This window comes from Adiantum capillus-veneris, chromosome 22 (genome assembly GCF_014529385.1).
Source record: "Adiantum capillus-veneris isolate H3 chromosome 22, ASM1452938v2, whole genome shotgun sequence".
Lineage (NCBI taxonomy): Eukaryota > Viridiplantae > Streptophyta > Polypodiopsida > Polypodiales > Pteridaceae > Adiantum > Adiantum capillus-veneris.
The window spans coordinates 61,999,432-62,015,581 of record NC_140952.1 but is presented as its reverse complement, the minus strand read 5'-3'; the positions used below and the strand labels follow the sequence as shown (position 1 = coordinate 62,015,581).

The window sequence follows — 16,150 nt, the reverse complement described above, 5'->3', positions numbered from 1 at the left end:
CACTGACTGTTAGTACCTACGTACTAGGGACACATCTAGCACATGTACCAAATCGACAGTCACATCACACGACATTATAGGACATCACCAGACATCACAAGACATCACACGACATTCAACATTCATTCGGATCTTAGACCATGATTTATCGGCAATGTAGCTAGCAATCACAACTAGGTCCAATCGGGACCTCATCAATGTCCGATTGACTAACCCCTATTGCAACCATGCCTATTCGAGATCAATCAGACCAAAATGCTGCAGTCATTTCGTCTGTCAGTTCCTGCATGCAGAAGAAGTCAAGAACAAATCAGTATCATTATCAGGAATTCCATTTCATAAAGTCATCCATCAGAATACTGTCAGCTCTCAATATCCCTGAAGCTCAAAGAGACATCAGTGACTTTAGTATCAAAATCAAGGCATCTGTTGACAAAGGAGTGGAGTGACTCCCCTCTTGTGCATCCCACTGCACCAGATCTTCGGCCAAGCTGAATATTTGGGTTCCGTTTGGAGTAGACTATGCTAAACCAAAACATCGAGGTAAAGTTTCACAATCCGAGGAGTATCTGCGAGGTCCTCCTCCATCATCCACTTCGCATCAAATGTAGGAAAGTTCTTGAAGTTAACCAAGAACCGCCTTCGGACTTTACCTTTCTTCGTATCGTTATGTGCCAGAATCTGTTCAGGAACAAGGATCTCCTCGTTTTCTTCCACTTCGGGTTGCTCATCAGGCACATCACCCTTAACAGGTTTCAAGAGATTCACATGCAATGCATTGTGAATCCTCCAAGTATCTGGCAGTTTCAATCGGAATGAGACATCATTTATCTTTTCAGTTATCTGGAAAGGTCCGTAGTATCGCATACTAAGCTTTGGAAAATCCTCTCCTTTCCCTTTTTCTTTCTTAGGCGTGCCTTCTCAAACGTAAGAGCACCCAATCATCCTCCTTCAATTTCAAGTCGCGACGATGGCGATCCGCTGCCTTTTTCTGTCGTTCTTGAGACTCCTGCAAAGTCTCGCGAACCTTGGCAAAAGCCGTATCCAAATCTCGCGAATATTCATCCGCTTCCAATATCTAATCTTTCGTGCTCAGGAAGGATACAACCTTCGCAGCACTTTCAACAATCTCACATGGCGTCTTCCCCGTCAAAGAGTGTATCGTGTTATTGTAGGCAAATTCCACCAAAGGTAAGTTCTTTTCCCATTGAGTCTTCTGATCCGAGATACAAGACTTCAATAAATCTAAAATCACTGAATTGGCAATCTCAGATTGCCCGTCAGTCTGCAAGTGGAAGGATGACGAGAACTGGAACCGCGTGCCAATGTTCTCCCAAATTGCCTTCCAAAACAAACTCATAAATCTGGGGTCTTTGTCGGAGACAATCGTCTCAGACGTGCTATGTAATCGGAAAATCATCGTGATCATTTTGTGTAATCGGGAGATTAAAACTGAAATCCATTTCAATACTTTCCCAGGGGCGGGTGGGTATGGGTAAAGGGTGTAACAATCCCTATGCCTTATGCCTGTCAAACTTGACCTTCTGGCATACTGCGCACAACTCTTCCACGTCCTTTTTGAGTCACGGCCAAAAGAAGTATCTCTGTACCCCTGTCACGGTGGTAGCAATGCTGCGGTGACCGTAAAAGGTGGACAATGGAATTCAATCATAACCTTTTCCCTCAATGGTTGTGTAACGCACAACATAGTCTTTTTCATCAAGTAGCCTTCCCGAAGGGAGTATCCAGCTACTGTCTCCCCATCCCGTATCCGTGTGAAAATATTTGCAAAATCTGTATCTGTGGCATATTGATCGACCATATCCTCGAAGCTCCTATGATGTATCGCGGAAATAGCCAGAACCAACAGTTTTCGAGACAAAGCATCTGCCACCACATTCTTCTGTCCCTGCACATGGACAATCTGGAAGTGGAACTGTGACAAGATGTTCGCCCACCGCATTTGATTTTCCGAAAGCTGCTTTTGTGACAAGAAGTAGCGCAAACTATGATGGTCTGTAAAGAAAGTAAAATCCGCTCCGAGTAGGTAATGCCGCCACTGAGTAAGAGCATGGATAACCGTCAAAAGCTCTTTCTCATAAATCTGTGCTGTCATCTCTGGCCTAGAGAACAAACGGCTCTCGTAAGCTATGACATGGCCTTCTTGCATCAAGACCGTACCCAGACTACGACCACAAGCATCACAATATACTTCAAATGACTTCTGCAAGTCCGACAAAGTCAAAATAGGTCCCGTAGTCAATTTCTCTTTCAATTTCCGAAAGGCAGTCACCTCTGTGGGTCCCCACGAAAAAGGTACTCCTTTTTGTGTCAAGGTATGCAAAGGGGAAGCAACTTCTGCAAACTTTCGTATGAACCGCCTGTAGTACGAACACAGTCCCAAGAAGCTTCTAACTTCATGGACATTCCTCAAATCGGGCCAATCACGGATAGTCTCTATCTTGGTGGGGTCCATTTGCACTCCTGCTGCTGACACGATGTGTCCCAAAAAGTGTATCTCTGGTAGGAAAATTGCATTAATCACTAACGTGTGATCTCGTAATAACTGAAAGACTTGAAGCAAATGATCTCTGTGTTCTGCCTCATTCTTGGAGAAATCAATGATGTCGTCAAAGAAAGTGCCAACAAATAGCCTGTACTCTCGAAAAATCTTGTCCATGATCCGGTTAAATGTCGCAGGAGCATTGGTTAAGCCAAAAGGCATCACCAAAAACTCAAATAACCCAAAAGTCGTCCGAAAAGCTATCTTGTAGACATCTCCTGGCGCTATCCTGATCTAATGATATCCACTCTTCAAGTCAATCCTGCTAAAGCACGAGGATCCTTGTAACCTGTCGAGTATATCATCGATCCTAGGAATCAGAAATCTGTTCTTGATGGTGATTTCGTTGAGAGTGCTATAATCGATGCACATTCTCCAAGATCCGTCTTTCTTCAAAACCAACAACACTGGAGAGCAATACGGTGAAGTATTAGGCTGGACAAGACCCTTTTCCAAGAGGTCTTTCACTGGGTTCATAATCTTTTCATTCTGACCTCGGCTCACACGGTTCGGTGGCCGGTTCGGTGGCGTGCTTCCAGGTATCAGATCAATGGTTTGATCTTCAGGCCCTCAGAAAAGCAATCGGCATGAGTCTGGAGAAAAATCTTGGCGTTCTTTTGATCAGGTCAAAACATATTCAACCTTTATCCATCGTTCAGTTCTCTCCCAAAAGAATGAGTAAGAAACTGAAGTTCATCAAGTACAATCTCTAAGCCCTTCATTTATCAAAGTTGCTTTCTCGGCCTGGTAGTCAACCACGGCGTAGTTCTTGTGGTACCAGGGGATCCTGAGTAGAACGTCACTCGCGTACCCTGAACACCCCTGTCATTGCAAACGAAGTTTGCCAATGCTCGGTGTAATGGCAACATCCCATCCGGGTGCCAGTCGAACTACCTCCGCCTGTGGCGTCAGTCTATCGGGCGTAATTCCAAATCGAGCCGCCAATTCCAAGTGAAAAGAAGTTGGCCTTGGCTCCTTCAAAAGAGCTTCCTGATCCTTCACTTTGCCCCAAAAGCGGCAAGGTTTGTACTTTCATTCATTAGATTTGGTGCAGGCCCCACGCCATGTGGTACAAGTTCTGCTTTTCTATCTGTCTTTTCTGCCACATTCCTCAGTTGCTCTCGAACTTTCAGCCCTGTCGTCGTCTTTATCATTCTGTTCTTTCTGTGCCTGTGTAGGGCACTTCGCGGAGATATGTCCATGTTCCCCGCATCCAAAGCACTTCCCCTCTCTGATGAAGCGAGCTCTCTCCTCAGGAGTAAGCTTGGGTCGTGCATCCTTTTTCTCTGGGTTGCTCTTTTTCTTTCTACTTTCATTCCCAGAAGTCTGTTCGGCTCGTTGTGTCATGGCCTTATCTGTGGGGTAGGTCAAACTGCCACAGTGAATGGCAAAGCCCCGCTTCGCATGACTCATCAACTCCTAAATAGAAGCTGACTTCTATTCCAAGCAATGATTTTGGATCTCTGTAGGTAGACCCAAGGTAAACCGCTCAATCTGTTCTCTGAACGAGATCTTCTTGAATGAAGAGGCGGGTAGAAAAGAGCTCTAGAATCTTTCACAATAAGCATTGATTGTATCTTTCTTGGTCATCCGAAGATGGTTCCAAGCAGCTCGTATATCTCATTCATATTCTTGCGTCAACCAAGAAGAAATAAAAAGCTTCTTAAATTTCAACCATTTAACTGGCGCAGTCTTGTTTAAAAGAAGCGTGGACCACCAAGTACGAGCATTCCTCTTAAAGTAAGAGGCAGCTCTCCGAATCTTGGAGTGCTCTGAATAGCGTCCTCCTGCGAAAGCGATGTCAAACTGCTGTATAAAAGACAAAGCCTTCGAAGCATCTGAGTATCCTGAAAAAGTTCTAAACTTGATCGAGTGGCCACCTTCCCTAAACTCTCGGACTTTCTTGCTTTTATCTTCGAGAAAGTCATACTGGTTGGCTTTGTAAAAATTCTTCTTGTTCGCATAAAAGTTTCCGTTGTCAGAGTCTGAACTGTCCGTAGACGAGTCCTCTGTAGAAGTGTCACTCACTGGGCGAGACCTAGACTTCCTTGCCTTTTTCTTGCCCTTTCCGAAGCGTTGTTTCTTGCTTCGCTTTTTGCTTTTTCTGTCTTCTTCGCTCGAGTCTGAAGAGCTAGAAGAACTGTCAGAAGAAGAAGAAGAACTGGGTAAGCCTTCAAACTTGACACACAAATATCCCGGGAAATCAGTGCCTTTCTTCTGCTTTTTGCCGTGCTTTTTGCCTTTCTTTTGCACGTCGAAAAGCTGAGCAATCCGTGCATCAACCACGTCCTCTAGTTCCTTCTCCGCATATTTCTTGGAGGCAGAAGGTTTCTTGAGAGTGGGTTTCGGGAGTGGTGTTGTGGCTCTTTCCCACTCCATCTGTACCTCTTCCAAAGAGGTCTGGTTCATATATTTTGCCATCTTCGGGTCCTTGGCAAAATTGAGCATCATCTTTGTTGCATCATCAATCAATTTTCGACGCTCCATCTCTTGCTGCTCCGCTGGAGTTAGGCCTAGGCGGGCCATACTCCGTGCCGGACTCTTCGTTGTGATCGCTGCCCGCATCTCTAGATGCAGAGGGAGTCGACTGATCATTGCGTGAAGCCATAGCTGCCGCGGAAAAATTTTTTCGGGGATCGGATTTTCCATAGAAGAGAAATCGGCCGTGCTCTGATACCACTGTAATAGACTTGGACACTCCAAGTCAAGAATCAACCGCAACAGCACCAAATAACCACTTCAAAACAATTCACAGATCACAATAGATTTCCACTGGCCCGGCGGAGTTCCGTGCCTAGAGATATTGGCCCCAAAGACTGGCGCCCCTTTCGGTATTTCTTTTTATATTAATCAGATCAAAGTACAAGAGAGTGGCTAGGGTTTCACTCTTAGACTCTGCGTCCAGATGCTCTGAGAAGTGAAGCCCTCACCACTTATTTAAAGATACAAGGGATGCCCAAAAGCAGAGCCCCAAAAGCTTTTCAGTTAAAAGCATAAGAGCTCAAAAGCTCTTCTCTCTCAAGCTCTCCTTTTTTTGTTTTAAAAAAAACATTCTCTTCCTTTTCTCTTGCGTAGAGTAAAAAGAGAAATTCGTGTCGCTCATCATTTTAAATTTTTTTTTTCAGCCTTCGTGATTTCCGGAAATTAGGGTTGTGGCAGAAATTAGGGTTTGCAGGTTTTTTTAGGGTTTCTGGCAGAAATTAGGGTTTTTGCTGTCCGCCACATCATCACTTTGAGACAAGGGCCGTATAGCATACCATGTCAGTATCTTAGTGTGATTTGCGGAGATTCGTACAATATGCCACGTCATGAGCTTTTACACAATTTTGGGTCTTGCCTTTATTTTTGAAGGTTTTAGGCCCCTTGGTCGGGTTCCATATGTTGGGCGGGTTAAATTTTTTACTCTAGCCCCTTAGGCTCCTTGATAGGAATGTGCAAGTTGGTTAGAACTTCTTTTGCTTCTTCCCGAGGGACTTAAGCCCCTTCGGTTCGGGCTCCATCCTCTAAGGCCATGCCACGTCATCACTTTGTGACATACCTCCCTCTTGAAAGAATTGTAATTGCCCTCGATTACACTTGCAAAACAAACATAAGACAAAAACTAGTTTAGTAGACACACGCTCTAAGTACCGACATACTAGACGACAGTCACCAAACATTCAGATCACATTCACATCACTATCCCCGTCGAGATCTTAGATGAGAACAGCATCACCCTGAAACTCGTTTCGACAGTTCGGGGGAGGTGAAACGTCTCGGGCCTTGAAACGTTTCACTCACTAAGTGAAACACGAGCCGTTTCACCAACAACTATTTACCATAAGTTTAGTTTCAAAGTCGCTAAACTCACGTTTCAGTATCACGTTTCATTGTGCTCTAAGTTTGGATTGAAACGTTTCATAGTGAAACATCACGTTTCAGGGTGAAACATTTCGGCCTTGAAACTTTCGCAGTTACGCTGGATGAGAATCATGATCATTGTAACTTATTTAGCAATCACATCTAGACTGCGCTAATCTTTTCACGGATGTCTTGATCTACTAAATCTCGTTACTATTATATCCATATCAGCCCTTAGGTGAACAAGACAAAATGCTACAATCATTTCGCCTTTCAAACATGCACTCAAACAATACACACATGAGAGAACACATGCAACAGATTCATTTTAGAAATTCCCATTTTAAAGTGCTTCTTAATATTAAGTCATCCAAGAAAATACTGTAAGTTCACTAGCATCTGTGAAATCTCAAAAGAATCAGTGACTTTATTCCATGGAGGTAACCTATGACAAAGGAGCGAAGTAACTCCCCTCTGTGCAGTCCGTACCGCACCATTCAACCTGCTGATTCATCAGTAACTCGGTGCTAAACCAAAAGCTTAAGATAAAGCTCTAATATCTAAGGAGTATCTGCTAGGTCCTCCTTCTCCATCCACTTGGCATCAATAGCCGGATGATTCTGACCAAATACCGTCGTGTCAGCTTACCTTTCACTTTCTTTTCCTTGTGAGCTAGGACCTGTTTGGGAATGAGATTCTCCTCTGTCTCTTCCACTTCGGGCTGCTCATATGGCTCCTTATCAACTTGCACTTCACCTTTGAAAGGTCTTAATAGACTCACATGAAATGCATTGTGAATCTTTCCAAGTATTTGGTAAGTTCAATTCGAAGGATACATCATTTATCTTTTCTTGGATCGGGAAAGGTCCATAGTACCGCATACTTAGCTTGGGAAAAAACATCTCCTCACCGTTCCATTTTCGCAGGTGTGCCTTCTCAAACTGTAGTAGCACCCAATCATCTTCCTTTAGCAGCAAGTCACGCCGATGCTTGTCTGCTGCCTTCTTATGCCATGCTCGAGACTTCTCCATAGCCTCCCGTACCTGGGCAAGAGCAATGTCCAGATCCTGTGTATACTGGTCTGCTTCAAATATTTTATCTTTGGTGCTCAAAATAGGTGGAACCTTCCTGACACCCTCGATAATCTCAAATGGTGCCTTGTAGATGTATGAACTGTTTTATTGTAGGCGAACTCCACCAAGGGCAAATACTTGTCCCATTGAGTCTTTTGATTAGAGATCTACGACTCTAACAAGTCCAATACCACTGAATTGGCTATCTCCGATTGCCCATCTTTCTGTGTGTAAAATGAGGATGAGAATTTAAGCCTTGTGTCTATGTTCTCCCAGATTGCCCTCCAAAAAGACTTATGAAACGGGGATCTCTATCTGAAACTATAGATTCAGGGATACCATGTAATTTGAGAATGTGTGAGACAAACAACTTAGCCAAATGGTTGGCTTTAACTGTGTAAAGTGGGCATGTTTCCTGAATTAGTCGATGACTTTCCAAATGCCATCATGCCCACTTGGAGTCTTGGATTGCTATACTCTCCCAAGGTCGGCTAGGAATAGGTAAAGGTCGTAGGAGACCAGGTGCCTTATGCCGATCAAACTTGACCTTGTGGCACACCACACAACTGCGAACAAACTTGTCTACATCCTTGTTGAGCCTTGGCCAAAAGAAATATTGCTCTACACCTTTGAAGGTGCTGTTGATGCCATGATGCCTTGAAAAAGATGTGGACAATGGCACTCTGTGAAAATTTTATTTCGTAACGCTTGAGTAACACACAACATTGTTTTCCGCATTAAGTAACCATCCTTCAGAGCATAGCATGCAACTGTCTCCCCACTCTTCAATAGGTCAAAGATGTCTTGAACATCTGGATCTGTGGCGTACTAATCAACCATATCCTTGATGTTTTGATGGTGAATCACTGAAATAGCCGATATCTGTGGCTTTCAATACAACGGGTCTTCCACCAAGTTCTTCTTTCCCTTAACATATATGATTTGAAAATGAAACTGCCCATCTCTTCTGTTTGTGCGATAGTTGTTTCTGGGACATGAAGTATCTCAAACTTTGGTGATTGGTGAACACTGTAAAATCGGCTCCAAATAAAAGCGGCGCCATTCAGTAAGAGCATGGATGATTGCCAATAAGTCCTTTCCGTAAATCTGTGCGACCAGCTCTGGTCGCGAGAACATTCTCCTCTCATAAACTATAATATAGCCCTCTTGTATTAAGACCACACGCATCACTCAAATAGCTTCTGCAAATCTGGTAATATCAACACTGAACCAATCGGCAGCTTTTCCTTTAGAGTCTTGAATGCTGCAATCTCTGATGGTCCCCAAGAAAAAGGAACCCCTTTCTGCGTCAAAATATGTAGCAATCTCCGCAAACTTTCGGATGAACTGCATGTAATACGAACATAAGCCCAAAAAGCTATGAACTTCCATGTACATTCTTCAAATCTGGCCAATCTCGAATTGTTTTGACCTTGGCCGAGTCCATCTTTACACCCTCCGTAGAGATAATGTGTCCCAAAAGGTGCATCTCTGGCAAGAAAAACTCTCTCTTTTCCCCATTAACCACGAGTTGATGTTGCCGCAGTGCTTGAAAAACGTGTAACAGATGGCGTTTGTGCCCTGCCTCACTCTTGGAGAATACGATAATGTCGTCGAAAAAGGTGCGCCCACAAGTGACCAGTACTCTCTAAAATCTTGTCCATCATCCTATTGAACATTGCAGGAGCATTTGTGAAACTGAAAGGCATCACGAAATACTCTTGCAATCCAAAGGACATCCTGAACGCGGTCTTGTATTCATCTCAAAGAGCGATCCCGAGCTGATGATAGCCACTTTCCAGGTCAATTTTGCTAAAGCTGTCTAGTATATCAGCGATTCTGGGTATTGGAAACCACAAATTGCATGATGTCAATGATCACGAAATTGGTAAATGGCCAATGGGAAGCTGCTGGTCAAAGAAAATCTTATTCCTATTCAGAATCCATTTATGGGCATAGGGTAAAGGGGCGAATAAGTAGATTGTTACCAAAAGGTAGACGAATCCACCCCCAATTTAGAGACAGAAATTTGGAATATGCTTGGAATCTTGCTTATCTGTCCTTGTGATTTGCTAAAAGTTGTACTATTACTGGGGCTGGATCATTCTCGAAGCGCACATGCTTCTTCAGTTTATTGGCAGCGTGAAAGGTAGATTTGCGACCCAAGTAGACTGGATAGTCTGCTGCGCAACTCTTTCTCCACGATTGGGTCTTGGTCTTCATTAGTTTGTTGACTCGTCACTCTACAACTTCATTACATTCATCCTCTGAGTACACTCTGTGTCTAGATACCGCCGGTGTAGGTTTCTTCTCTAGAGCCGACTTGAGAGGTGAATGGATGGTGGCACGCCATCGGGCATCTCGTCAAGTGGATGCTTCGCCGATCCTTGGAGTACAATAGCATCTGTCGAGCACAATTGTTGACCGATTGTCAACGCTGCATCTTCATTCTTTCATAAGCTATGGGTGGAGGCGGACCATACTCCTCTTTCGATTCCTTGGAAAGGAGTCTGTTCCTATTGGAATCCGCGTTAGTTTCTTCTTGACCCAAGTGATCAGGTGTAGCAGTTTCCTCTTGGCGGGATCCGTCGATTGAATCCATGTGTGCTGCAAATAAAGGGATTGGATCCTCCGTAGAAGAAGAATCGCTTGAGCTCTGATACCCGTTGTAAACTAAGAGAGAGAGAGAGACGACACGGCACGGCGGAGTTCCTGGCCCAGAAGCACTTGCCCCAAAGAGTGGCGCCCCTTCTGTGTATTTCTTTATTTATTAGGCTTCAACAAGTACAATGTCCGAGGGTCCTCTCTTTGGCAAGCCCCTAAGCTAATGTGCTCGGAGAAGAGGCCCTTGCACACTTATAAAGTCCCTTGGCCATGCCCAAAAGCAGTTATATGAAAAGCATACGTTCTTAAAGACATTTGGAGTTCCAAAAGCTAGTGCCTCCAAGGATTGTCCGTACGGCATGCCACGTAAGCCTGCCAGCGTGATTTGCGGAGATCCATATAGCCTGCCACATCATCAGCTTTTACGCAGTTTTGGGTCCTGCCTTTATTTTTAAAGGTTTTAGGCCCCTCAGCCGGGCTCTATAAGTCGTCGGGCGGGTAAAATTTTAACTGTAACCAACCTGCAAGTTGGTTAGAACTTCTTTTGCTTCTTCCCGAGGGACTTAAGCCCTTTCTATCCGGGCTCCAGCCTTTAAGGCCATGCCACGTCATCACTTTGTGACATACCCACTATTCGAGCTACAAATCTCTGTGTGTGTGTGTGGGTATACACATCTAAACAGAGCATGCCCACGAATACCTATAGCATGTAAAGGTAGGGATGTGCGCATGGGCTTAGATGGTGCGTCTTCGAGTTACATGTTCATTTTTATGTGTGTGTCTCTTCTTTCTTCCATCATAATGCATATTGCCAAGGATCATTTTGTGCATTCTGGTTGTTCAAACCAGTTTGCCCTTCGTAGACATATAGTGCAGATTGCCACCCTTTTAGTACTCCTTGGACGCATGCTAAACAGCTTTTAGTTGACGTAGCTTGTTGTTGTGCTCATGTGTACGAGAGAATCCCTAGCGTCATCACTTGGCGTTCACACGTCAGAGATCAACAGGATCATCAAACAGGATCTCACACAGATTGATATAGAGAGGACATGGATGACTCCTCGGGAGTCGGGGAAGAAATGACTTTTTACAAAAAGCATTATCTTCATGCGAGTGAGGATGCATTTAAATTGATGGCCAAGATACATGGATTCACACCTCCCGGACGGGCTTTGGTGTGTCATAGGACACCTTCGGACCTCCTCCCATCAGTTGTAGAATCTATATAGTATATACACTTCAGTATCTCTAGAGCAGCAGACATGCAAGGTATGCAGTTTAGAGCCAGAGGCACATGAGCATTACATATGGCAGTGCCGAGTATATTATGAGGTATGGGGACGTTTTCATTGTCTGTTTAGAGAGGGCTTCGGACCTCTGTCTAGGGTGATGGATTATGCTGACTGGCGATGGATTTATTCTAGTGCAGCAGCCCTCAGCAGGCCCCCAGGACATGCCAATTTTCAGCTCATGGGACTCTCCTAGATAGAGCTGCAAAGATTAGTAGATCTCGGTTCCCTCGTATTGCCCGCAGATAACGTCACCAACATATTCACCATTGCTGCATCTAGGCCATTATTGAGAGGCATAGGGCAGTTCCTACGAGGTTCTTTACACAGGATGGATTGACGCCATGATGCATTGGCCCATGAGAGAGTTCATGTAAGGGCACTATCAGCAGTCGCCCATGGAGAGATCAGGCTTTGGCAGATTGGCCACCAGCTGGCTCTATTTGTTCACTTATTCATTCCCATCTAGCTTTCAGCTTTTTAGTTTTTGTTACCTTAGTCTTGTTTTTTTTAATCCGGGACAGTTGGATCATATGATGATGATGTAATTTCTGGTCTCATAAGTCTTTTAGACCTTTTGCAGATGTAAATATCTTTCCATTTCATTTCATTTTCTTTCTCATGAGAGGGAGGGCGGGCTAGAGCAATGGGCCTCGACCTGCTTAGAGGGGCCAGAGGCTAGATCACTTTAGGGTTGAGCATTTTGGTTTTAAAAAAAATGGGCTTATTGAAGTTCTTCGATTTTGTTCCATCTTTTGAAGCCTCACAAATGCTGATAGATGTCTGATGAGATTCAAGTGTTAGCGCTCGGAGATAAAGATATTGATTTTTTTGAAATCAAAAAGGTAATTTGATTTTTTTGGAGATGCTCAGGCTGGAGGAGTTCTGTTTGCTTATTCACAACTGCTGTATGCTTCATGTCTTCTCCTGGGATACTGGGGCTATTTTCTTTCTTCCTCAAAGCTGAAGGCGGAGTTCAAAGGGGACAGAGCATCCACCCTCTCTTATCTACTTCCCAAGTGGTATAGTCTTTGAAGAGAATGCCTAGAATTTCTCCTCTTGACATCAAATTTAATTATGTCATTCTTAATTTCTAGGGGTATGTGGAAGCACGACAAACAGCTGCTGTACATGAGCCTCATGTTTACTTTCCAGTCTTTTCAAAAATTAGTTCTTCAAGAAGGAGAAAAGTTTGTGTTGCTGGTGTTTGATACAACTTACAATCAGGGTATTTATGGCTTTGTCGATAATCTAGGTGCGGCTCCCATTTTTCTCTGAGCATGTCTTTTTGCCAGACCATGAACTCACAGGACTAATAAGCTGTTGGCAGGCAGTTTAGTGGTCAGGTCAGTTTTCCAACCATTTGAAGAAAGTGCATTCACTGTCTTTGCCAAGTCCAGCTCTACGGGTAGTGGTAAGAGTCCAGATTTTAGCAATATTGGTGGATTCTTTTTTTGTGCCCTGAGAAGTTAGGCTACCATATGCAGGTTCAAGATTGAGAGAGCTTCTTACCTCTGCACTCAAGCTCGTAACTCTGATTGGTATTTCCTCCATTTGAAGTCTAGTTTGATGGTGTTTTACATATTGAGTGCATGGATGGTTGTCTTCTTTTCCACAGGTTTGTTTTTTACAACTTTCGGTCCGAGCTACTCTTACGTGCTTTTAAGAATGTTATATGGAATCAAGTGGAGTGAGGGAGAAGCGTCCATAGCATTAGCTTGGTATTGCTTCTATGTGATGATGTTGGCACTCAATGGTGAGTAAGGCTCAAAGCCATGAAGGGGATAAGCAGGTCCATGAAAAACAAAGAAATTCTGTTGGTTATTTTTTGTAGGCACTGAGTTTCACTCATGTCCTTTGACCTAACCTAGGCACTACCGAAGCTTTCTTGCATGCGGTTGTAACAAAAGGACAATTGGCTCGTTCCAATGTATGGCTTTTGGCATTCTCCTTCGTGTATGTAAGCTTGAGTATCTTGCTGATCCGCACAGCTGGAGCTGCTGGATTGATCGTTGCAAATTGTATCAGTATCCTTTCATTGTAAGCCATACATAGATGATAGCACACTCTAATAGTCCACTTAATTGTTCCTCGTCATTACCTCTAGACATGCTGCTGCGAAGTTTATACTCCCTGAATTTTATCATGAAGTATTTCAAGGTAGTTCTCTTTCAGTTCTAGAGTTTTCAATGCCTTACCATTCCTCAAGCTACTCAAATTGTAAGTGCTTTGCAAAGCTCAATGGTTTCTAACAGAACTCACTCCCTGTTTCATTGAATGCTTAGTGCAGGGTGACTTTGAGATTTGGCAGATTCTACCAAATGCACGAGTTTTGGTCATGTTTGCAGTGTCAATGTTGGTAACACGTGCCTCTGAGAAGACGATTTTGGATCGTCATAGATTCTATGTTACAGCTCCTCTGCATGTTGGGGTAGGAGTTGGATGTTTTGCACTGGTGGTCTACCTTCTGTATCCTCAATTGCTGAAGTATGGTTCTTATCATGAAGATTTATTGCTTACTTTTAGCTTTTCAATTCAAGCTAAGTGGTCTTCACTAAAACTTACCTGGTGTTAGCTTTCCAACCATCTTAACTCTTAAGGACAGATACAAACATGAGCAATCTTTCTTTGCAAGGCTGTCTGCATTACATAGGGGCAAACTTGACTGAACAAGGGCGTATGCAAAGGCATGATTGTTGCTGTGTCCAGTAAATAAAGCATTTGTTCTGCAAGCTCAAAGAAGGCTACTCGCGATTCTGAATGGGTAGGGAACTTAAGAGGATTATATTTTTGTCATTTTTTTGGCTTTTACATGTGGTTTTTAAAAGCTTGGTACCGGATGAAGCAGAATGGTTTCCATAAACCTCCAAGCGAATCTATGGCCAGAAATTGGTTATGATACGGCATTGGATCGTTATGATGGACATTGGAGACATGGCATATGGTATATGTCTATGGCTTATGATTAGGATTCATATCATTTATTTGTGTCAGGAGCACAAATCTTTTGAGATCAATAAAAGCCCTCGCTAAACATGCCGCTTGGAAAGAGGAAGACAATCATTCCAAACGTATGTCTTTTGTATTGTATATCTGACTGGTGGTTCTACCTTTGCTATTACCAGACAATATTTTTTCGGAAGACTCTGATGTTGCTTTACATTTCATTCTTTTTGGCTGTCTAAAAGAAGCCTTAAACAGGACAAGAGAGTTAGGTGGACATTTGAAATCTTATTGTTCCAATATTGATTGGATATGCCTTTTTAGTGAGCATTTGATTTTTTCTTTTGTTTAGTTTGTCAATGGGTCTTTTAGTTTTCATTTCACAGCTTTAGCCTTAGATGACATTACTTCTTTGTCATTTTATTCTTTTAGATGGCCAACGTCAACTTGTTTTTATTTGCATTGGGAGAAGAGCACACTTTTTTATGTAGGATAAAATTGCACTTGTCTTGTGGCTGTGAAGAGAGGAAACTTACCGTAAATTATCTGCGAGCTCATTAAATGTGTCCTTAAATGTTGAGATCTCTAACTTGGAGCTTGAAGAGGACCAAATGTAAATTTCCTGGTGCTTAAGTTTGGTAGTAATTGGCATGACTACTATCATGTGGTCACCCACGGTGGCCAAGCAACAATGTTATGGACATGCAAGTTTTTAGTTGTAAATTTGGTAGTAGTTTCCCATAGCCTGTTAGGGTCTAAACCTAATTCCATCCTATGTTTATGTGAACAACCCCTTATGGTGCTACTACATCATTGTGGGAAACATGCTTACACCTAGCACTTCCTTTATATGCCACATGGCGTATACACTTGTCCTAAAACTCTTCATGCACACAACACCTAGCCACATATGTGGATATATTAGCATCGTCACTTCTACTATTTGCATGTATCACTCCATCTATAAATGGAGTTCCAATGTACAAACTCAAATCTCTCTCGATGATATTATAATCTATTGCATCCTTTTGTATAGTATTATCAAGTGTTCTTTTAAGTATTAATTTAGCTTAAGATAGGTTGATCATTATTATGAATGCGAGCAATAATGATTGGGTATGATCTAAACCATAGTGCTTGGGGAGCTCCTCAATATTGAAGAGAGAAGATTGTCAATCTTTGAAGCAAGGATAATTTAATTGATGAATCCCAAACCGGAGAAGAAAGAGAGGTGGTGATACTACATTCAACACTTTCAGAAAAAAGAATTAATTCGGCAAGGTAGGCTTTGAGAATGTCTTAACATTCCCATTCCATGCTTGATACATTTTAATTGGTTTTCTTCCTTGCGCTAGCTATAGAGCGATGAACGCATATACAAGTCTGGGAGGGGAGGGCAATTCCTAAAGAGGAACAAAATGTCCCTACCATCCTAAGTGTGCTCACACAAATCACTAACATAATCTGGTAGTAGATATGTGGAGTAAGCTACCTCAAATAGCATCTCTCCTTTGTATATCTTATCTCTAGAGCATAGGCCTCTTCTCAACAACGTTGGAATTAGGGCTGTAGGAAAACACACACAGTTTGCAGAAGACGAAGGAAGCTCAAGGCACATAACAGAGAGTGTATTACTTAGTGTGCAATGGAAAGATAAGTTAGCCTTAGAGTAATGGGCGTATATACAATGCAAAAACCTCACAGTGGGGAAAAATGTCTTGGCAGTCCTAAGTGTGTTCACACACATCACTACCTTATGTATATGGTAACAAATCCTCCCTGGAGTGATACGGTGAACGAAAGCTGGCACATAAAGAGAAGTGTCATGCTCTGATGAC

At 43.0% G+C, this 16,150-nt stretch overlaps 1 protein-coding gene across 3 annotated transcripts in view; it reads left to right on the top strand.

Moving 5' to 3' along the window:
* LOC147429461 (lipid transporter) overlaps positions 1-14,658 on the top strand; it is an 81,453-nt gene extending 66,795 nt beyond the window's left edge. For 2 of the 3 annotated variants that reach the window (XM_086495723.1, XM_086495721.1), the window contains exons 6-15: positions 12,243-12,391; positions 12,467-12,624; positions 12,700-12,783; positions 12,857-12,910; positions 12,988-13,125; positions 13,241-13,396; positions 13,477-13,529; positions 13,660-13,838; positions 13,975-14,133; positions 14,218-14,658. In XM_086495723.1, coding sequence (XP_086351849.1) covers positions 12,243-12,391; positions 12,467-12,624; positions 12,700-12,783; positions 12,857-12,910; positions 12,988-13,125; positions 13,241-13,396; positions 13,477-13,529; positions 13,660-13,838; positions 13,975-14,038 — 1,035 coding nt within the window. In that variant the 3' untranslated portion in view covers positions 14,039-14,133; positions 14,218-14,658. Of the gene's footprint in view, positions 1-12,242; positions 12,392-12,466; positions 12,625-12,699; positions 12,784-12,856; positions 12,911-12,987; positions 13,126-13,240; positions 13,397-13,476; positions 13,530-13,654; positions 13,839-13,974; positions 14,134-14,217 lie in introns of those variants that run through there. The other variant, XM_086495722.1, reaches the window with a different exon arrangement.
* The last annotated feature ends 1,492 nt before the right edge of the window (positions 14,659-16,150 follow it).